Here is a 24,587-nt window from a genome sequence, read left to right on the forward strand (position 1 = left end):
AAAGATATTAAATTTACCTTTTTCCTCAGGGTTTTACTGTATACATAAGTAAAGTAAGTTACCAACTAACGTGTTAAAAACACAAATAAACCTATTGTAAGGCAATATTTATATACAGGTAAGGATAATGGACTTTTTAAACTCTTAAGAAATTATAAATTTGGTGCTCTTAATGGGTCTTCAAAGAACAAGATCATATTTACTTGTACAAAGAGGCAGTTTGTATTGCACCTTCCACCTTAAACAACTCCAAATGCCTAAAAATATTTCTTGGTTCCTCATACTGATAGTCACAAAAGCAAACGGGAAACTTCACCTGAGATCATCCCTTGGTTTATAGGAAAGCACTGTATACATGGGTGGACAAATATCACTCTCCTCCTCACTCAACTACGTCCCTCCTAACTCTTCTCTGATATACTAACCTCTTACATCTTCCCACCATAAGTAAGTTAAAAGGAGAATTCAGGAGCAAAGTAAGGCATAGCTGATTTCTTGATCAACAATAAGATCTACAAATACAGCATAAAATCAATCTTGGCTAAATTTAATCAATAACATTAAATGTCTATTAATATGAGAACACAAAAGAGTTGCTCAAATGATGAGAAAAATAATGTGACTGAAATTAAAATGTTAAGATTTAATATACAATCTGTAATGCATAATTTAATTTTTTAAAAAACTGATTTTATTTTAATAAAACAGGAAATATCTATAGGTAAAGAACCCTTAATCTAAAAGTAGGAAATCTAAAATGCTTCAAAAGTTTATAACTTCTGCATGATACTCAGAAAGTTTGAGACTTTCTCTTTTCCTCCCTTTCTTTTCTCTGTCTTTTGATTTCAACTCTTGAAGAATATTTTTTTCAGGTATGTCATTCAAGTACTTTCATGGTAGCTTCTCTTTCATTCGTAAGTTAATTTTAGAGTAACAGTCCTGCTTTATCAACAGGATTACTGAGAAGAGTAAACGAGACAACAAGGAATGACTATGTAACATAAACTTCAGAACAATATAAAAACTTGAAGTTTTTTTTTCTCTCTTTTTTTTTTCTATCTTTGTTTCCTTTTCCAAATCCTACATCTGTGATGGAGAACCTTTTAGAGACTGAGTGCCCAAACTGCACCCCAAAACCCACTGATTTATTGCAAAGTGGCAACGTTGCAATTAAACGCGAATACTAAGGTTTTAGTTTAGAAAGAAACACTTATTCAATGCCTGCCTGCAGGGGTGACTCGGCTCATGTTGACAGGCCTGTGTGTGCTTGCTACAGCACATATGCCATAGTTTCACCACCACTGTCCTACAGCGTATGGACGACTTTTCAGCTGGAAGACATCACATACTCATTTATTCAAACTTTCAGCTTTTTCAGATGAGGACACTCAGATCTGTCAGTCTGTTCTAGAGTGAAAGCCAGACTTTTAATGAGTCAGAATATTTAGGTTTTACCCCACTTTTATGCTACTCAACTGTGTGATATTCATAAACCACACTTAACTGCTTTAATATGTGATTTAAAATAGTACCTACAATATACAGGGATACAAACACACAATGTAAAATGCATGCCACCTTACCCCCATCCCCATCATCTGATCCTCTGAAACTGGGATCTTTTAGCATGTCCAGCTCGGCTAACATGCGCACATACAGGGCATTCTGTCTGAAGGAAGGATAAAACCTTTCATCCCGCAGCATCAAGTCATACACCTTGTTGAAATAAACCAAGATAGTCGATGATTAATATAAATACATGGTGATTTTTAACTAAATAAGACTTCACCAAAAGCTACACTGAGATCTTGCTATAAAGCATCTGTGACAACATGTCAACAATCATAAGATTACCTCAAAACTAATAATTTTTCTGATTCCTCCGGTAGCTAAATTAGATGGAAAAGTATCCTATGGCAACACAAGACACATGACAGTAGATTATCCATAATGTTCTATCAAGTAGTTTTGCAAGAAATTAAGTACATGTGATGAATTTGTGACATGTTATTTATATATCATCAATTCATCAAATTCCAAGACTAGAATATCTGGCTCTTTAGTCAGATTCAAAGAAAGCAACCCAATGAAAGTATTTCCTTCATCAGTCAATTAAAGAAATAAATAAAAAAAATGGTCTACTGGTTTACATTTTTATAACTGAGAAGCATTTCCATAACTACTATTTTTAGTTTCTATTATTTTTTAAATGTTCCAGTAACTTTTTGAAAAATTAATTACACGCACATAGAAATACATATTTTTTCAAGAAATATAAAATATATAATACCTTCCTCTGAATGTCATCAAAGATTTCAGGGGTTGGATCTTCATGATTCAAAGTATCTGCTAATTTTGCTACTAAATAGTCATCAACAGTAACTCTTGGAGATGCCTAACAACAGAAAATAACATTCTTAATTTCCTCCAACTTGTAAACATGGCTCATCACCTTAAAAATTTAACTAAACATTTAACTAGTTTACCATAAGACAAGACATACCACATGAAAAGTAAGACAGACGGCTAATACTCATGATTAACAAGGAAGCTGAGCATAATCATGGTGGCTAACACCAGCAGTCGAGGGAAAAACATAGTGATGACTACAGGCTGTAGTAAAACAAAGACGCATTCCTTGTTACCTCATTTACTCTTCTCAATAATCCTATCAGCAAGATTAATTTACTAGTAAAAGTGAAACTACCATAAAACTATCTGAGTGGCATACCTCAAAGAATCATTCTTCAAGAACTGAAGTCTTCAACAAGACCCCACAATGGATAATCCAAGTTATCACCATTAGATACTAAAACATATTACTTTCAACCTTTACTTAAGGTAACCTACTATGGGCATTCCATTTTTCTTAACCTTCTTTACCCACTGCCAAAATGGAACATTTATTACAGGTAAGTAAGATCCTGAATATCTATGCAGTAAATTAGTTCACTGAAAGTAAACTATTCACTGCATGCGTCAATGTGTGTGGATTTCAGTAAAATGCTGAGAGAGGGAAAACCCAATGCTATTGTTCCATTAATAGAAGATTAAAAACAAATGTAAGCAATATATTGTTTGGAAGAATATACTTTTTTTTTTTTTTTTTCGTTTTTCTCCGGTACCGGGAACTGAACTCACGACCTTGCGCTTGCCAGGCAGGCGCTTTTGCCGCTGAGCTAAATCCCCAGCCCCCAGAATATACATTAATGATAAAAAATATATGGGGAAGCAAGTGAATAATTAGCTCCAAATTCAGGAAACTGGCTTTATCAGGAAGAAAGAACATAAAACATTAGAGGGAAGAACAAACAAAGTATATAAGGAGCTTCATAGGTGCAGTACATACATGTTTTGCTTCTTAAAATGGATGGCATGTTTAGATTTGTTTATTATACGATTATTCTTAAGACTGTACTTTTTGAGTGTATTTCATAAGGTAAAATTTTAGCACACGCATTAATGAGTTTTTAAATGAAATTCATGTATGAAGTCAAACACAATATTTGTGCTAGTAAGAACAAATTAAATGGAATTGCAGCATAGCCACTAATAATTGGGCAGTGAGCATAGTAATCTTGATTCTTGTGGCTTTTTCTCTCTATATTAGTAAGGGATATTAGTCTCTAGTTTTCTAGGTGATATATTTCTTTGGTTTTAGAATCAAAATACTCCCTCATAAAACAAGATGATGGTTAGTTCTCCTCTATTTTCTGAAGAGTTTATTTCTTCTTAAAATGTTTGCTAGAATTCACCAGTAAAACTAAATGGGCCTGGGCTTGTCTTTGAGGGATGATCTGTAGTAAGTACTTCAATTACTCTACTTATTAGATGTTCTATGTCTTTCTTGAGTGACTCAGTCCAGCAATTTGGGTCTTCCTAGAAATTTATTCATTTCTTTTACTTTGACTAAGCTGTTCATAATATTTGTTTATATCCTTCCCAATTTCTGTAGGCTCAGGGATATCTCATCTGTCATGATTTTAATGATCTGTGCCTTCACTCACCTTTTAATGGTCAGTCTTGTAAAGATCTGTCAATATTGTTGATATTTTCAAAGAATCAACTTTTAGTTTTAATTGATTTTTCATCATCATTTCTATTTTACTGATTCCTATTCTAATTATAATCTTTAGTTTCCTTCCTTCTATTTGCCTTGGGTTTATTTTGTTTTTCTTTTTCTACACTTTCAAGGTAAAAACCTAGGTTCTTTATTTCAGGTTTTTCTTCTTCTTTCATTCTTTATGTTTACTTTTTAAACAAGTGTCACATAACAACTACGTATTTATGGGGCAGGACCACGTGATGTTAACATATGTGTAATTGTGCACAGCTCAAACCACATGACACTTACCTCCTCAAACATTTATTGCTTCTTTGAGGTAAAAATACTGAACTCCTTTCCTTTACCTTCTTTTGAAATATATGCTATTGTATCTCTAGTAAACCCCATTTCTGCCATCTAACTATACCTTAGATTTTTCCTCTAAGTACACATTTTAAAGCTACAAATATCCATTACAGCCCTGTTTTACTGCATCCTGTAAGTCCTTATTCAACATTTTTTTTCACTTTCAATTAAAAAGATAGCATTTCAAGGCATCAGTTGTACATGATAAAAACATACAATTTTATTTGCCAGTTAAAAAAATATTTGGAAAACAAAATTCTAGTTTTTCTTTTTATTTAGAAATATTTCACTTTCAAGTATTTATAGACTTCTCAGATTTCTATTACTTTTATTCTGATTAAAAAACAATCTGCATGGTTTAAACACGGTTAAATAATGCCTGTTTAATGGTCTAGCATGTGTTTTATCGTATAGAACGTTTCATACATTCTTGAAAATAAAGTGTATTTTGCTATGAAGGGAAACATTCTTTATATGAGTTAAGTCTAGCTGCTTTGTTTTTTGACTTATATATTTTTAATGACTTTCCACCAAATTACTTTACCAATTACTAAAAACAATATTAGTATTAGTGTTAAAATGTTTCTCCCTTCAATTCTATAAATTTTTGTTTCATGTAGTTGAGAACTTTGTTAATTGAATAAAGGCTTCTAACCACTTTATCATCCTTAATCAACTGACATGTCCTTCGCTACAGAATATTTTCTTCTGCAATAACAACTTTTATCTTAAATTCTACTTTTCTGATACTAGGATAATTAGTATAGCCATTCTAGCTCTCTTTTATTTACCTTTGGGTATTCTTTCTCCAACCTTTTACTTTCAACCTAGTGTACCTTTTGATCTAAAGTGTATATGATTTTTAATCTTGGCTTTGTGATTTAGTATCTTTATTACCTTGGGCACATTACTGTAATTCAGTTTTCTAAACATCAGAATCTTCACTTAAGTAATGAAGATAGATAGCCAGGCGTGGTGGTGAACGCCTGTAATCCTAGCACTCGGGAGGCTGAGGCAGGAGGATTGTTGCGAGTTCGAGACCAGCCTGGGCTACAAAGTGAGCTCAAGGCCAGCCTGAACTGCAGAGCAAGACCCTGTCTCAAAAAAAGACAAAAACAAAATAATGAAGATAAAAGTACATATCAAGATTGTTCTTGGGATTAAATAAGTCAGTTGTTTCTGAAGCAATTATGCCTAGCATAAGTAACAAAAATTTCTAAGAATTAAAAAATTGCTATCAATGATACTGCCAAAGAAGAACACAGTTATCAAAATATATCCATACCTTTTCAGACAAATACTGTTCATAAATTCCAACAGCAGCTGCTCTTAAAAGACCTTTGGTTTGGTTGGTTTGATGTTTTCCATCTCTCTGACGACTTAATAAAACTTCTAACTGTTGCTGGGCTGTAACCCGGTACCCTTCCACTGTCATCCAAAAGAAAAGATGTGCTTGACCTCCAGTTTGCTGCATGTAATCTGCCAAACAAAATCCATCACACGACAGACATTAATGTTACACAATTTTGGGCCCGTGCAGCTTTATGACAAGTAAAGATTTAAGTACCAGGTACAGGAAACCTTAATTTCAGAAATGCTTAGCAAATACTTGAGATGAAAACACAGTTACAAGTTGATTAAGCTAAATACCAGTGTAGAAAATACAAAAGGAAGCACATAATTCTAAATTTTTAAGCCTCTTTTTTTACGGTAAAATGTCCACTGAATAGATCTGCTATATAGGCTTCATGAGAAGTAAACTATTTCACCCACATTTAACATTTCCTCTGAATAACGATTATTTTTTTGTTTTTTAGTACCGGGAATGGAACTCAGGATCTTGCACTTGCCAGGCAGGTACTTGTACTACTCAGCTATATTCCCGGCCCTTGAATAAATATTAATAGTCATAATGTGAATTTTTCTAGATGCATTAAAAATAAATATTAGCAATTCAACAACTATGTATATTTCTGACCATCAAAGTAAAGATTCAGGAACTTCTGCTGAAAATATCACCAAGCAGAGGCAATTTTACATAATACTAATAAAATAATCTATGTATAATAAACTATTCACATATTAAACATTCACATAGTATAAAAACAGTCCAGATGTGGTGATGCATGCCTAATCTCAGCACTCAGGAAGCTGCACCTGGGCTACAGAGTAAGTTCAAGACCAGCCTGAACTATGCAGACAGAACTTGTCTCAAAAAAAAAAAAAAAGCTATAAAAAATCCCCCCCAAAAAAGCTGTAAAAAATCCTTTACTCATACATGAATAAAAATGGTATAAATAGCATAATTATGTTGTTGGGCATAGTGGCACATGCCTATAATTGAAGTCGCTCAGCGAATGAGGCAGAAAATTCAAGGTAGACTATGCAAGTCTCCAAGACACTCTCAAGATAAAATTTAAAAGGAATGGGGATGTAGCCCAGTGCTGGAGTGTTTGCCCAGCACCCGTGAGCCCATGAATTCATTCCACTACCTGGTGGAAAAAAGTCATTCACACACTATCCATTTTCAATAAAGTGCTTTCTTAGCCAATTTAAACTCATATTAAAATCTCCTAGAGTGTTTTTTTTTGTTTGTTTTTTTTTTTTTTCAGACAGGGTCTCACTACATAGTTCAGGCTGGCTTTGAACTCACTACATAGCTCAGGCTGGCCTCAAACTCTTGGCAATCCTCCTGCCTTACCCTTCCAAGAGCTGGGACTACAGACATGCGCTACCATACCTGGCTTCCTACAGTGTATTTTAAAAGCAATTATGCCAATGCTCAATTATTATGATAAACATTTACTTCCATCAATTGATATACTCTATTTTCATGGCTTCTAAAGAATAATTCAGAGAATAAATGGTGGCATCTAACTTGGCATATAAAATAAAACCATTCCAAGTTTAGTAGTACTGAAGTTATTAAAAATTTAAGGAAGATATTGCAGTAAGAAATCATCTCCCCACCTACACAATGACTGCACTGGTAGAACTTGTGATGGCAACTGGAACTCTAGAGTTTACTGAAGAAACTGCAACATGTGCAGAAAGGCTTGGGAGGTAAACTGTGGTGGGAATATAAATCAGACAGTTGCTATGGAAAAAAATGTTGTGGTATGTCAAAAAATTAATAACAAAATTAACACAGGACCCAGCAATTCTACTTCTGGGTATATATCCAAAAGAATTGACAGTGTATATATATTCATGGCAGAATTATTCATGCTAGCTAAAACACAGAAACAATCTAAGAATCGCTTGATGGATGAATGGATAAGAAAAATGTTGAGGGTGTGAGAGTATGTCTGTGTGCATATATGTGCATGCATGTCCACACACACATAATGTGTACATACCTGTACCCTGGAATATCATTTGGCCTTAAAAAGGAAGAGAATTCTGACATATGCTACAGTATGGATGAGTCTTGAAGATGTGACATTAGATGAGGTAAGCCAATCAACTTAATAGATAGACAGCCTCAATCTTACAAGATAAAGGTCTAGAGATTGTGGGGGGGATTTTCACACAGCTGTGTATATAGTATTACTTAAATACACTTAAAAGTAATTAAGATATTACCTTTTCTATGTATTTTACCACCATAAAAAACTTCTAAAATCTCAATGGCTATATTATTTAAATAAAATGAATTTACCTACCCATAAAAAATTGTAGTGCAACATTGTCTACAAGAATGCTGTCCAATGGGACTGTGCAAAGTTTCCCAAAGTTTGCTGCCAGTTTCACAGTATTTATTTCCTACAGATGAATGTGAATACAGGTTAGTATATTTACCTAATCATCCAAAAGGTGAAGATAAAGCTTGATACTCAAAGCAGAATTGACAGGCTTCTAAAAACAATTCCAAATTTTAAAAGGATTCATTATCAAAAAGTGTTTGGGCAAGCAGTGTTTTAAATAATGATGCCAAAAGATCACTAAGATTTAAATAAGGTAACTGGCTAAAGAAAAAAAGGTACAAATGAAACTCTATCCTTCTTCTTTACTAAGAAGAATTTTCACAGATGTAAAGTGGTTACAGTTAACTACAATACATACGTATGTCAAAATGTGGGCCTATTTTGAATCTAAACCTTTACCTCTTTATTAGTAATGTTTCATTAAGTTATAATTCAACTAGCAAACTAAACTCAATATTTAAAAAAAATACTTATTCCATTCCTTAAGGAATTAATTATACAACTGTAAAACCAGTGTATTACAAATAAAAATTTAACTAGAAATCCAGAGCTAAAATGGTGACTACATTAAGAACTAAAGGCACTAATTTCTGCTTTAAACCCTTAACTCTCTTCTATACAGTGCAAGTCCTCTACAGGGCAACCTATCACCACTGCTTCTAGCTGCCTCTCAACTGTCTCTCCAATAGACTCTAATCAGGTTTCTTCACTACTTCACAAAACTGCTCTCACCAGATCAGCAATGAACTACTGGGTGGCAAACTCATGGTCAGTCTCAGCCCTTCATCTTACTCAATGTGATCCTCTCACGTAGCTGACCACTCCCTCCGTCAATCACATTCTACACTTGATTCTTAGACAACACACTCCGAGGATTTCCTGAAATTTTACTAGCGATATGCTCTGTTTGGCTTTCACTTCATCTTCAACTGTATTCACTGAAGGGACCGAGGACTGTCATTGGTGTATGACTGTTTACACTCACTGTAACATATGGCCTCATCCAGTCTCTAATATTAAATAAACATTCAATAATTCTGAGGATTCACAAACCTTTTGAATTCTAAAATTACCAATTAGTATGTCTGCTTGAATTTTTAACAGGGATCTCAAATTAAAATATGCAGAACTTGATTGTTCCAAATCTCCACCCCTCAGTTTTACATTTCAGTTAATAGCATCACTATTCATGTAGTTGCTCAGGCTAAAAAACTTGGAATCATCCTTGAGACCTTTTTTTTCTTTCTTACCCATATTTAGTCCATTAGCAAATCCTGTGAGCACTCCATCTAGTCTTCAATCACTTCTCAACTTCCACAGAGGTCTCTTACCTGGTCCAAAACAGTAGTCTGCTAAACAGTCTCTGTTTTCATCCTCACTCTCACCATCCCCCCGCAGTCTATTTTTTACGAAGAGTCAATCACTTTAACTCAAGTCAGGTTATGTTACTTGCTAGGTAAATCTCCAATTGCTTTCCATAACAATTAGAATAAAAATTAAAATCTTAACAAGGCTAGTGAAACCCTGTATGATCTAACCCTAGGTTCTTCTATAACTTTACCCCTAGTACAATCCCTCATTCATTCACCAAACTGCAACGACATCCTCTAACTCACTGAGTGTATTACTGTCGCAGGATCACTGTATTTGATTCAGACAGCCCTCAAAATCAGAAGACTCTTTCATGCTGTACTTGGGAAATACTGATTTCCCATATTTGAATATCACCTAACTACTCAGCACCAATCTAAAACAACCTTAAATATTTTCTGTATTCTACTTTATTTTTTCATAGCAGTTATGATAACTTGACAAAAAAGTGACTTTGCATGCTATTTATTTACTTAGAGGTATTGGGAAATGAACAGAGGGCCTTGCACTGAGCTATATCCCCAGCCCTTTTTACTTGTTTTATTCTGAAACAAGGTCTCCCTAATTTGCCCAGGATAGACCTGAACTTGTGATCCTTCTGCCTCAGCCACCCCGATTGCTAGGATTACAGGTATGCACCACCATACCTAGAAACTTGTTTATTATTTGTTTTCTGACTGCGAACTAAAAGGTTATCCAGAAGCAGAGTTAATTTATTTTGTCCACCTAATATGGTACTCAATTCAAATAAATACTAAATAAGTAAATGAATAAATAATAGAATTAATAAATCAAGGAAAGTAAAACTTTAAGTTACTTTAGCATTATTCAAGCTTTTATTTTTTCTGGCCCATAAGTTTACTGTCTTTATCAGATAAATATATTCATAGAAAGACTATTTCTTTAGCTCTTAGCAGTCTGCTGCAGAGATCTGAGAAAGCTTGCCCTCCCCACCTCCCCTTTCTAATTTTTTTTTTTTTTTCCTTTGCAGGACTAGGAATTGAATCCAAGGCCTCACAAATGCTAGGCAAGCCCTTAACCACTGAGCCACCCCACCCCATTCTATCCTCCTTCTCTCCTTCCTTCCTTCTTGAACTCCCTTTTCTTTCCCCCAACCCTTCCTCCCTCTTTCCTTTCCTTTTAATTTTTATCTTGAGACAAGAGTTTCACCACGTTGCCAGGGTGGTTCTGAACTTCCAATCCTTCTACGACATCCACCTCAAGCTTGCCTTTTTTTGAGTTTCTTGACCTTTCTTCTGGATTTTTTTGCACCCCTTCTGCCCCCCCCCCCCCCCCCCCCCCCCGGTACTGGGAATTGAACTCACGACCTTGCACTTGCCAGGCAGGCTCTGTGCCGCTGAGCTAAATCCCCAGCCCCTTGACCCTTCTTCTGGAGAAAAAAATATTTTTGGGTGGTTCCATTGGTCCTTTATTCTCTTGAATTTCTGATAGATTGGATTTTCTTGTATACCAGCCTGAATTTTATAATGTATCTCCTCCGTAATATCTGAATTGCACTGTTCTTTGTGTACTGAGACAACTGTCTCTTGTAAGCATCTTCATCTTTTCCATTAGGCAATGCATACAATCTGGACTGTTCTGGCCCAAGATGTGCTTCCAATGTATTTCTGCATTAAACTCTGCTTTTACAACCCCAGGCACATTCAGCTATCTGATCTTTGACAAAGGGGCCAAAAACATGCTGGAGGAAAGATAGCCTCTTTAATATTCAGGGAAAACTGGCTATCCACTGGTCAAAATGGATAAAAACCTAAATGCTAAAACAGAAACAATATGTTGGGAAAAAAAAAGTAAAACTCCTGAAGACATAAGTGTAAGCAAGGATTTTTGGAATAGAACTATGATTGCACAAGAATCAACAAATGAGATCATATCAAATTTAAAAGCTTCTGCACAGCAAAGGAAACAACCAACCGAATGAAGAGATACCCTGCACAATGGGAAACAGTTCTTGCCAGCTATTCTTCAGATAGAGGCCTAGTATCTAGAAAATAACTCAAAAAAACCTTAAAATTTCTCCAATCAAAAAATGGGCAATTGAATAGACACTTAAACAATGAATACTGTATACAAAAAAATGCTCAACATCTCTGGTTACTAAAGAAATGCAAATTTAATGAGATTTCATTTTACTCCAGAAACAATGGCTATCATCAAGAAATTAAAAATAGCACAAGTTGGTAAAGCTGCGGGAAAAACTGAACCATTCAACATTCTTGATGGGAATGTAAACTAGTACAATCAACATGGACACCAGTATGAAGATTCTTCAACCAACTGAAAAAAGAAATTCCGCTGGACCCTGCCATTCCCCCTCTAGACTGCCCAAAAGAGTTAAAGACATTATCTTAGATGATACATGCACGTTTGTGTTCAGAGTAGCACAATTCATGATAGTTGAATCCTGCAAAAGGCAGTTAGGTCCATCAGTAGATGAATGGCTTTTTAAAAATGTGGTATTTGTACACAATGGAGTACTACTCCATCATGAAGAAAGATAAGTCATCTGTAGGAAAACGCATGCACTTTGAGACTATAGTGTTAAGTGAAATAACAGATAATTTTAAATATCACACAGTTTCTCTTGTATGAGAAACTCAAAATATAAGTAAAATAAAAAGCTAGATAACAGGAAATAGGGAAACATATTTGGCAAAATGGAAGACCTCGAGATGGGGGACAGAAAAAAATGGATGAAAAAAATAATTAAGATATATTGCCTGCATGCAGCAATTCCCTATGAGGAATGTAATATTATGTACTACAACATGTACTAATAAAAAATTTTTAAAAATTGAGAAAAAAAGTAAAAGTTAAGATTCCTATGTGAGGGGCTGGGGATTTAGCTCAGCGGCAAAGCGCCTGCCTAGCAAGCACAAGGTCGTGAGTTCGTGAGTTCGGTTCCTGGTACCGGAGAAAAACCAAAAAAAAAAAAAAAAGATTCCTATGTGCCATTTAAAAAAATAAATAAATAAACTCCTTGTTTTCAGAATCTTAACCAGGACTATAAAGAGTAGAGCTAAAATCTAAAAATCTATTCCCAGCTCCCTTCAGGGCCTGAAAAATTTTATTGCCAGTACTAATTCTGAAAAGGGTTGGATCCACATAACAGTGAAGGTGCCAGGCTGACCATCAATAACTTGCACACTGTATTCAGTTACAGCCACCTGAACTTGGCCTTGACAGACGCTGTGTGTGCCAACCTACTTAGAAGCCTGCGGGCCAGAACATGTAGAATCATAATTTATTAGGTCACCTTTCATACCATATTTTGGTAATCCATGTAAATCTGCTGTGCACACTGTCACAGCCATTTCTACATGGGGTCACTGACAAATGATCCCTCCTGTTGGTTATAAAAATCACCATCCTGTATCGTGCCATACTGACCTGATTTTTGTCTTGGATCACCAACCATTTCTGAACATAGTAATCAGTTTTACTCTCTAGTCTTTTTAAATTTCACTGGGTTTCTCTTAAAGTAGGCCTTATTCTTGACAACTGCAACAAAACCAAATCTACAAATTAAGACTCAGATCTGTATCTTGACACAGATCTGCCGACCTAGCAGTGCTCCAGGAGTGTTTCAAATAATCACTGACTTGCTTTTAAAATATTCATATTATATCACATAAAAGAAAACTTTTTTGAAAGTCCTATTTAAAGCATTAAGTCTTTCTCATTTACTATGCATTTTAATCCTACCAGGCACTTATAATTAAACATTAATTCAAAAGTACTTTAATACTTACTTTGCCTGACTGTAACCGCTGTATTCTTGAGTCACACACTTTCTTTACAAATAGTAAGCTATTTATTTGATTTTTGATAGTGTTGATATCTAAAAATAAATAAATTATTATGAGCTAGAAAGCAGTAATGGTATTAGTGAAATATTTCATGCACTTACTGTAATTTAACAAAATAAACAATCAATACACAATTTCATCCAATTAAAAATCTGAAATTGTACAGTAAAATTTTTAAATTAAAACCAAACTATGCCTACTATCATAATTTCATATTCAGAAAATAATACTTTTAATTTAAGCACATATTAACATACTAAACAAGATTTTGTTAAGGTAAAAACAATAGTGTAAATGGCATTTAGATAAATGAAAATTTTATTTAAATATACAACAATCCTTAAAGAAAACAGTCTTCACTTAAACAAATCACTTACCATCACCAGCTGTATCTAAAGATCTAAGATACTGTAATTCTTCTGCTGCCTTATCTCTAACAGCTTCTAGCTCTCCAACATTGTCACTCAATTTAATAATGTTCATAAAGGCCTCATAATTGCAATTTGAATCACGGATCTGAAAATAAAATTCATTAACAAATTAGGTGACAATGAGATTATTCATTAAGGGAAAAATTGAATCCTGAGTGCTATGACCATTAATTTTGATTGTCAACTTGATTGGATTGAGAGGTGCCAGATCAGACACATACTTCTTATATCTCAGTGGGTCCTTGGGGCATGACTTAGGGGACTATATTTTGTCCCTATCCTCTTCCTCTACTGTCTACATCCTGGATCTCATGAGTTGAGGAGATTTCCTCTACCATGCCCTTCTGCCATGGTTCCTACACTTGGAGCCAGCTAACCACGGACTGAAATCTCTGAAACTCTGAGCTAAAATAAGCCTTTCCTCCTTTAAGGTTGTGGTTTTTTTTTTTGAGTATTTGGTCATAGTGGTGAAAATCTGATACTAGAAGTCTACTATGTGCCAGGCCTAGATACATATTTGATGCTTACAATAAAAAGAAAAATCGCAACACTGGTGACACTTACATTCTACTGACTCTGTAAATAAAATAGAATAAAGAAGTGTGGAAGACTGCATGAGCTTAACAGTAATGGAGAACAAATCCTGTAGTACAGGAAGGTGTCTGGCTTTCACTCTAAAGAAAAGCAAAAGTAATAATAAGATTTAAACAGAAGAGTAACATTCTGTGACCTAAAATATAACAGAATCACACCAAGGATATATAAAAGTAGAGTGAAGGCAGACACAAGAAGAGAAAGACCAGCTAGTAATTCAGAAGAAAGATGATAATAGTGCCTAGGTAAAGAGCAGTGGCAGACAGGTGTATAAAAGAAGTGCACTGTTAAAAGCGTTTTGGCCCGAACAACTGGAACAGTGCAGATACCATGAAGATGGAGAACACATCAAGGGGATCAAAGGATTGGGGACAAGGCAGAGAGTATTAAGAGTTTGGTTTTGACTAATAAACATCCAAAGGGCAACATTAAATATGCTTTTGGATATAAAAATTCTGGAAAAAAAACTAGGCAAACAAATACATTTCCGAGTCATTGACATGCAGATGACACTTAAACCCATACAACTGCATGGAGATCATTAAGGGAATGAATGGAAACTGAAAAGAGATGGAATGGACAGAATTGAGGTGTGAAGCTATTTTTAGGAACTCCCTCCCCTAGGTTCAAAAAGTCTCCACATTTTCTACAATGCTGGGATATAACAGCCACTGTGCTATACACAAGAAGTGGTCACTTGCAAAACAAAGCAGCAGTCTCAAGAGCAGCTGCAGGAGATTTTGAATTGGGAGGATATCTGAGTCTAGGGTCATCCCTCCCAGGACCAGAGGAAAGCTGTGCACCTGCAGCCCCCTAAGACAAGCACAGACTTTGTATACCCACACACCTCAGCTATACTCCGGGGCACTCGGAATAAATAAAGTAATGCAAAGACACTACCATCCACACTGCCAAAAGCACCGTCAGGAAATCTGTGGAGCTAAGGCCCATGCTCTTGACCTGCCAAAGGACTACGCGAGTGATAGATGCAGCAGACAGCCACGATTTTCTGGCCTCACATTCCCAGGTATAGGAAAAGGTCATATTGGTAGGTGTTAGCAAGTCTAGCCACTGGTAGACTATTTGAGTACTTGTCATCTACAACCACAAAGCTGTCGGTCAGCCTCCTGCTCACTCTAAACAGCCTTTCCTACTTGAATAGAGATGGAGAACTCCAGACTAAAAACTTTAAAAAAAATTCATTCTATACTTTTTAACAGGTAGCATGCAAGAATTGACTCCAATGTAAGTACCACTGCAAGGAGGAATGAACTTAGTTTTGGTTTTTATGCAGTATTTTTGGTGTTTCATTTTGCAGAGCCTGCGAGTGTGTCTGTGTGTGTATGTAAGTATTTACAAGGGCTAGTTATTGCTTTTGCTTCTAGAGTGTCTTATCATGTTACATTATATTTTCCCATACCGAAGGCTGTGTCAGACCACTAAATGTGGATTGCCATTAATTCATGAAATGGATTTGATCTTCCTGTATCCTCTCACTTTCTACTTATACTCCCTATTTCTTTCCTTCCCCTCTGATGCCCTCTCAAACTACCCTTCTGCCTTCCTTCTTTCCTTGTGTATATTATCATTAAAACCTATTTTCTCTTTCTCTTTGTGTGTGTATGTGCGGGGGGTGGGAGAGAGTCATATAGGTGTATGGAACTGTCTTCAAGTATTCTGTTACATTCTCCCCAACCAAGGACTGTTTGGGGGTCTTCTGTGTTCCTGCTAGCTTATTACACAGACTCACTCTCCCCATTGCTTCAATCGCTTTCCATATATAATTTTCCCTACTCTTTTTTCTTTCCTTCCCCTCACATAACCTCTCAAACCTGCCCTGCCTACGTCCTTACCTGCTACATAAATGTTATCATTAAAAGTTACTGTTATTCTCCTTTTTTTTTAACTTCTCTTTCCCTGTTTTTATTTCTCTCAATTTTATTTTCATTTTCTTCTTTGTCCTTTTTTTCCTTAGCTAGTCTACATTTTTACTACTCCTTTGTCTTCCTGGGTTAGCGAAGCAATAGAGAACTTCTTAACACATTTAAAAAAGTGTTCTCTCCTGGCAATGCTGTGAAGGGCTTACCCTAGCATTATATTTTGAATAGGCTGAGATGCTGCTCAAGCCAAGTCACACCCCAAAACAAGGGCACTTACTGGGACAAAGCCTCTAACTAAAGAGATCTCCACACCACAGTGGAAGAGATTTCCATTACAACTGATCTACAAACTTCAACACAAAAACACATCCATGAGGAGATGCGATGTCTCTAAAAATTCGTCACTCTTCAAAACCTGACCCAACAAACACAGAAGTGGATGAAATTCCACAGGAAGTATAGAAAATGCAGAAAATCAACAAGCTCAATTGGAAGTCTTGGAAGCAGACAAAATGAATCAGAAGACTATCAGGACTTGAAGACAAGGTGAGTGAAAAGAATATTCAGTAACATGAAAAAAGAACAAGAAACAATGAAAAGATTATATAAGAGCTCCTACAGAACTCTGAAAGAACAAATTTAAGACCCAGCCTGGAGGAGGCTGGCTAAGGGAATAAAAAACCTATTCAGTAAAATTCTTCCAGATAAATTCTCAAATCTAGGGTATGTCAGGGAAACCCAGGTAAGGGGTGCACTTAGATTTCAAAATAGACTCAAGCAGAAAAGACATTCTCCACAAGACATTCTCCACAACACATCATAGTAAAAATGCCAAAAGTCCAGAGCAAAGAAAACTATTAAGTGTTGTTAGACTTAAATACCAAATCATAGCACAAAGAAATACAAACCTATCAGCATCAAGAAATCTGAAAGGCTAGGAAGGCTTGGAATAAGTTCTCAACTCAAGATCACTATAGCCTGCAAGACTTTCCTTCAAAAATGAACCTCTTACAGACCTTTCTTAATAGGTATAAATGAGAGAAATTCATGACCATCAGGCCAGCATTACAGAAAACAATGGAAAGATAGCCAAAGGAAAGAATAAAGTGACTAGCACAGAAGTTAAAATCAGAAAAACAAATGAATCAAACACCAGAAAAACAACAAAATGACTGGAATTAGTACATGCTTTTCAAGAAGGACATTTAATGTAATGATCTTAATGATTCAATTAAAAGATATAGACTGTTAGACTGGGTCAAAACATAAGGCCCAAATATCTGCTGCCTTCAAGAGTCATAATCACGTTAAAACATGTGCACAGATGCAAATAAACTAACAGCTGAGCTAATAAGACATTATGAAAGTTTTCATTTGAGTACCGCAATTTTTCCAGTAAGGTAGTAAACAAGGTAATGAGCTAAGACAGGGTGTTTAAAAATGTATAAAACAAAAGTGGTAGAAGTATAAAGGAGCAATTCAGGAGGGTGGGACACAAAGTAAGGAAAATATAATGACTCCAAGGCAAGGATAAGTGCACCCTTAAGATTAATGTTTGTCAATTTTAAATAAGCTCAGTGTACATTTTTTCCTATAGCCATATTCAGTTCCTTAAGAAGAGTTATATCAGAGTTAGCCAGGGCAACAGTGCATCACACGGCAAATGACTTATGGCTAACACTGTCCACAAATTTAAATAAAAGCAAGGGAAGCCATGGAAAGGCAGTACACTTGGAATTTTGTACATTCTCAACAAAGAGACCAAAGAATTGGAAACTGTAGAAATCCAGAACTACGAAAAAAGACATTACACACATGGGATAAATGATACAAAGGAATTTTTTTTAAGGTACTGGTGATTGAACACAGGAACTATGCACTGAGTTACATGCTCATTTATTTACTGTGGGACAGCATCTTGCTAAGTCATTAAGTTACCCAAGCTATTCAAAGTCTTCTGAAATTCCACATGGATTTTAGATGTTTCTTATTTCTGGGGGGATAAAAAATCCCTAAAACACAAAAAATATCACTGGGATTTGACAAGAATTACAATGAGTCTGTAGGGTAACACAGACATCTTCCCAGTATCACATCGTTTAATAAATCAACCGAGGATAAGTTCCTGTTTACGTCTGTCATCTTTAATTTCGTTCAACACTGTTTTGTGGTTTTCAGTATATCACTCTTTCCTCTAAATCCCTAAGTATTTTGTTCTTCTTGAATTGTCCTCTCAATTTATTTAAATGTTCTCTTAATTTGTTTATCAATTATAAAACTAATTTTTTTGGCTTTTGTCATTATACAGAAATGTAACTGATTTTTAAGTGATTATGTGAACTGCAACTTTGCTAAATTTGGTATTAGTTCTAATAGGTCTTTGTGAAATCTTTAGTTTTTCACATCAAGATCTTATCACCTATAAATAGACATAATTTACTTCTTCTTTGGATGCTTTTTATTTATTTCCAACTGCTCTGTGTGGATTTCTAGTATTCTGTCAAATAGAAGTAGCAAAGAGGGGGGCCGGGGATTTAGCTCAGCGGCAAAGCGCCTGCCTGGCAAGCGCAAGGTCGTGAGTTCGGTTCCCGGTACCGGAGAAAAAAAAAACTCTACATAGAAGTAGCAAAGAGTAGACATTTTTGCCATGTTCATGACCTTGATGTGTTTAATTTTTACTATTTAATGTAACATTAGCTATGGGCTTTTCAAAAAGCACTGAGCTACATCCTTATTTCCTTGTGTTGAAGTAATTTCTTTCTATTAATAATTTGTTGAGTGCTTATTTTTGTTTTCTTCATCCTTCATTGTTACTGTGGTGTATTAAAATGATTCTCATGCATTGAGCTATCCTTACAATCCAGGAATAAATCCCATGAGGTCATGATGTTTAATCCTTCCAGTGTTTTGCCGAATTTGTTTCTTAGTATTTTGTTGAGGAGTTTTGTACCAAGAGTCCATAGAAAATTGGTCATTAGCTTCCTTATTTAGTAGAGTATCACTGTTTCTGGGCTTGCTTTTATAGGAGTTATTGGTACTGATTTAATCATCTTACTATTTATAGGACTGATAAGGTTTTTGATCTCTTCCTGAGTCAGTCTTTGTAGACAGTATGCTTCTAAGCATTTATCCATTTCTTTTAGATTATCTTGCGTTAGCATGTAACTATTCACAGAAGTGACTGTTCAAAGTAGTGTGTGGCAGTTCTCTCGATCCCTTTTTGTTTCTGTGGTACCAGTCATAGTAACTCCTCCCTTCTAAGTATTCAGTCTTCTTTTTCCTTAGTCTAGCTAAGCATTTGTCAACTTTTTTGACAAAAAAAGGATTTTTTTAAGTAAAAACAGCCCTTTTTATAAAAAATAGCTCTGAAAATTTTATTTTTCTTACCATTTTTTCTCTAATTTATTTGTTCTCTAATTTTCATTTCCATTTCTCTACCAAGTGTAAATTTAGTCTGTTCTTTTTCCAGTTTCTAAAGATGTAATGTTAGGACTACTGATTTGAGAATTTTTCTATTTGTAAGGCATTTACTTACCTCTTAGCATTACTTTCACTAAATCCCACAAGTCTTAGAATGTTTCAGTACTGTGAAAGATATACTTGCTCTTTGTCCCCGGTTCCTGACATACTGCCAAAATACTTCTCAGGCTCTAAGGAGTGAGAATAGTGCCTTTTGTACCCTAATAAGGTAACTGGTGTCTGAAATCCCTTTATAGCTTGTGGATGGCAGCTGACTTCCAAGGAAACCAACCATGTAATCCTAGAATTCCAACTTTCATTCTCACCTCCCTAGCTCAGGAAAGGGAGAGGTAATGAAGACAGAGTTAATAAAACAACTGTCATTAATTTAACATGCCCCTATTAAAACCCCAAAAGACTTAAGTTCTAAGTAGCTAAACATGTACAGGTTCCTGAAAGGCGGCACAGAAAAGGCATAGAAGCTTTGTGCCCTTTCTCCAATACCTTGCCCTATGCAGATCTTCCATCAGGTTGTTCATATGTACCCTTTGTAATAGCCTTTATATAAAGTAAGTAAACACAAGCATTTCCTTAGATCCTACTAACTGTGCCAGCAAACTAAATGAAGCAGAGGAGGGGGTCGTGGCAAACTCAATTTGGTCAGTCAGAACTTCCAAAAGCCCACCCAGACTTGGCACCTGAAGAAAAAAGGGATGGTTTTCCTGGACTGAGCCTTCAACCTCTGGGATCACATGCTATTTCCAGGCATATACTGTAGTAACAGAATTAAAGCGAATTAGAAGATACACAGCTGGTGAATGCTGCAGAACTTACTGCTTGATGTATAGGGAAATCCCCCTGCATATCTGGGCTAGCAGAAACCTTCTGCATTTTGAGAACACTGTAGGAGAAAGTTTGTTTTTTCCTATTTCTTACAATTATGTTTTTGTTCTCTTTGGATTATGTTATCAAATTATTTTCTAATTTCTGTCAGGATTTCTGACCCATGGCCTTTTTGAGTGTATTCCTTACTTTCCACATATTTGTAAATTTTCCAGTTCTCCATTTCCTTTTTATTTCTAGTTTGATTCCACTAAAAAACATATTTATGTGATTTCATGATTTACACGATTTCAATGCTTCTTAAATTTGTTAAGACTGTTTTGTAGCTTACTGTGATCTATCTTGTAAAATGTTCCATGCATACCTGAAGACAGTATATGCTCTACTGCTGTAGGTGGAGTGTTCTACATGTCTGTGAGGTCCAATTGGTCTACAGTACTATTATTGATTCCTCTTTTTTTCCTTATTTGTCTGATGGCCAGATGATGTAGCCACTATTGAAAGCAGAAGATTACAGTTTCATTCTTATTCCTACTGTTTGTTCTCCCTTCAAGTCTATCAATGTTTGCTTTTTAAATTTGGGTGCTCTGCTGGTAAGTGAATATATATTTATAATTGTTACGTCTTCATGGTAAGCTAACCCATTCATCATTATATAATATCCTTCTTTGTCAATGGCAGTGTGAGTTAAAATGACATTTGCGTAAGTTTGGCCACCTCTGCTCTCTTTTGCCTAACCCTTTGCATGGAACATCCCAACCTTCCGCTTTCATCCCATATAAGACCTATCTAATGCGCGTCTCTTGTACAGCGCACTCAGATCTTGTTTTTTACCCATTCAGGCACTTTATGTCTTTTATTGGGAATTTTAATCCATTTCCATTTAAAGTAATTACTGACAGCAAAGGGTCTTAGTATTTTTTCACAGTTTTCTGTATTTCTTCCTGGTATTTTTGTCCTTCTCTTGCTGCCCTTTCTTTGCATTTTACTTACTGTTTTGGTGGGACACAGAGCTTGCTTTCTTACTTTTTAAATGCTCCTTCTACAGGAATTTTTTTTATGGTTACCATGGGATTTACATAAGACATCTTACAATTACAACAACCTATTTTACACCAATAACAAGTCTGTCTTTGACTTTTGATAATTTCACTTTAGTGCCTGCAGTATAGGCCTCCGGGTACATCCTACGTGAAGTTCTTTATGTTCTTGAATGTGGTTGTCCATTTCCTTTCTCAAATTGGAGGCATTTTCACTATTTCTTAACATAAGCTCTCTGTTCATTGTCCCCTTGTTCATTCTTGGAAGCCCACATGAATAGTCTTGTTCACTTTATAGTGTCTCATAAGTTCCCCAAGCTTTCTTTATTTTTCATTTTTTTTCTGTTGCTATTTCTTTGAGTCAGTTATTCTAAATAACCTATCTTCCAGTTCACTGATTATTACTCTCTTAATCAAGTCTATTGTTCTCCTCTAGTGAACTTTTTATTCAATTACTAAATTTTCAACTCCAGAACACTTTCTATTTCTTTGCTGATTTTTTTTTTTTGCCTATCATTTTCCTGACTTTGTCCATCTGTATTCTCTAATAGCACACTGAGCCTCTTTAGCATGATTATTTTGACTTTTTTTGCTAAGTAATCCACAGATCTGTTTCTTTCGGATTACTTTCTGGATATTTATTCACTTAATGTTCAAGGGTCATGTTCCCCTGGCATTTTGTTTTGTTTAGGGGTGTGTGTGTGTGTGTGTGTGTGTGTGTGTGTGTGTCTGTCTTTTTCAATGTTATAAAAAACACCTCCTTGTGTAGATGTTATACACCTATTTTATACAGGACTGGGCTTTCATTAATCAGCCCAGGTGGTCTGTGAATCTCTTAAAACATTTATAAAATTATATCATCTGTGTAACTTCCCACTTAATTGCTTAATTAGTTTGTTTTTATACTCTCTGCTCCATCTACTGCCTGGTCTGCAGTAGTGAAAGTTCTTTAAGGCTGCAACAACCTATTGAGAGCTCTGCTGTTGGTAGCCTCCAGCAATTCAAGATACACTAGTTTCAAGAGTACTTCCATTCAAATAAGACAGAAAACAACATCTCAAGAACATCCCTGAAAAATTCAAAAAGGTGGGACACATATTCTCCTCTTTCCTCTCCATGGAAGAAGTCAGGAGCTGGGCACTTAATATCAATCACAGACAGTTATATCAGCTTTCATGTGTGGTATCATAGCTCCTCCGGCTCTGCCACAAAGTGCTGACCTCTCTTTTGTTCTCTGCAGCCCCAGGCAACCAAAGTATGCTACCTTCCCTTGAGCAGTTCAAGCCAAGGCAGAAAGACACCAATGCTTTGTCAGCTCTCTGAAAAGCAAGAACTCTGGACATACTTCCACTCTTCTCTTTTCCTCCCAATGTACAAATTGGTCTTTTTGTTCTTTTTGGTGGTGTTGTTCTTATTATTGTGCCAGCTTGGGGCAGTGGCTAACACAGTTGATATAAAATAGCTTTTCTTACTTATATCAATGTGGCTATTCTTAGCCTCCAACTTGCCTGGGGTACTGAGTCTTCCTATCCAGTTTCTACAGTTCTCATAAGGTTATGTGAGCCAGATACAGTAGTACTGTTGTTATACTGGTATTCTGAAGAGGAATAAGATTTGGGGCTTCTTATTCTACCATCTTGCTGACATTATTTCTCTTACCAATTGCATATAAAATTAAACATATATCTACCCTATTTCCTAGAAACATATCCATAAAATGATATGCACAGAAATACTCAAGACACCACACATAGTAGCAAAAAAAGAGAAACTCATTGCACACCAATAAAAAACTAAACAATTCATACTATATTCATGAAGTAGTCTACCTAGCACTGAAACAGATGAATGGTACCTAGAAATTTTCAAAACTAATACATTAAGCAAAAAGAAGGAAGATATAAGGAAGTACATACTACATGATTTCATTCATACAGTCATGAATGAGAAAAAGTAATTTATGATGACAAACAACAGAGGGATTGCTGCTGAGAAAAGCAGGGGATGGATTTACTAGATGTGGGCAAAACAGAATTTTTTGGTATGATGGAAAAGTTCTGTATCTTGAGGTATGGTAATTCATTAACTGTAGAGTTAAGATATATTCATTTCACATATATAAATTTTACTTCATTAATAAAAGAAGTAAAATAAAGAAGAATTCAAGCATTGAGTAACAATATACTATGCCTGGCTTTTAAAAAAACAATAAGTGGCTTTTTGTTTATCTTCTCTAAATGTAGACAGCAATATAGAAGTCAGTTAGGTATTATCTATTCTGGACAGAGACAGTGTAGTAGCAGCATACTGACAACAAAACTCTTAACAACCAAGTTCTAATTAAAGGCATCCTGCTCTCCACAGGAGGTCATAAGTAGCAACAATAGTAAAAATAAGCCTTTTGATGCAAGGCCCACTCACTCCTCCCACTGAGTCTCAACCCCTCTTCTCTAAAAGAACTGTACAGACCACATTAGCATCTGTTTATCTAAACTAAGAACTTCTGTAAGCCAGAGAAAATGGTCTCCTCAAAACTGTAATTGTGAACATAATTTTAAAAACAATAAGGGTGCTTCTGAAATCTCTACAAGGTGCTAAACGATACAGGAAAAAACATTTACTAGATAATCACCTGTACTGCTAGACCCTTTTGCCATATTCTCAAATCCTCATAACCCCAATCTCCCATTCTTGGACACTCGACCTCCATCCCTCTTGACAGTGTACCCTGATCTAAATAAACTTGGTCCAGATCTAAATAAACTTGTTTTTCCTATATTCCTTTTCTATTAGCAAATTCTTTTTATTACTCTCATCATCATGCCATCTCACACAGTGTACAGAACCTTATTTGTCTCTAAACAGATAGACACAGAGACAGAGAGAGACAAAGACAGGCAGGCATTTAAGAATGTGTATATATGTGTACAGATATACATATTTAGGTTTAAATAACACAAACTGCCCATATCACTTTAAAATTACTTAAAAATAATAACCATTCATTACTGGGTAACACTA

At 35.5% G+C, this 24,587-nt stretch overlaps 1 protein-coding gene across 2 annotated transcripts in view; it reads right to left on the reverse strand.

Annotated features, from left to right (window-relative positions):
- Snx13 (sorting nexin 13) overlaps positions 1-24,587 on the reverse strand; it is a 133,249-nt gene that overhangs the window by 32,842 nt on the left and 75,820 nt on the right. For both annotated transcript variants that reach the window (XM_005377342.2, XM_005377341.2), the window contains exons 10-15: positions 13,697-13,835; positions 13,263-13,351; positions 8,077-8,176; positions 5,697-5,890; positions 2,291-2,395; positions 1,584-1,716 (exon numbers count right to left, since the gene is read on the reverse strand). In XM_005377342.2, coding sequence (XP_005377399.1) covers positions 1,584-1,716; positions 2,291-2,395; positions 5,697-5,890; positions 8,077-8,176; positions 13,263-13,351; positions 13,697-13,835 — 760 coding nt within the window. The remainder of the gene's footprint in view (positions 1-1,583; positions 1,717-2,290; positions 2,396-5,696; positions 5,891-8,076; positions 8,177-13,262; positions 13,352-13,696; positions 13,836-24,587) is intronic.

The sequence above is a fragment of the Chinchilla lanigera genome, unplaced genomic scaffold, assembly GCF_000276665.1.
Source record: "Chinchilla lanigera isolate Chin_1 unplaced genomic scaffold, ChiLan1.0 scaffold00009, whole genome shotgun sequence".
Classification (NCBI taxonomy): Eukaryota; Metazoa; Chordata; class Mammalia; order Rodentia; family Chinchillidae; genus Chinchilla; species Chinchilla lanigera.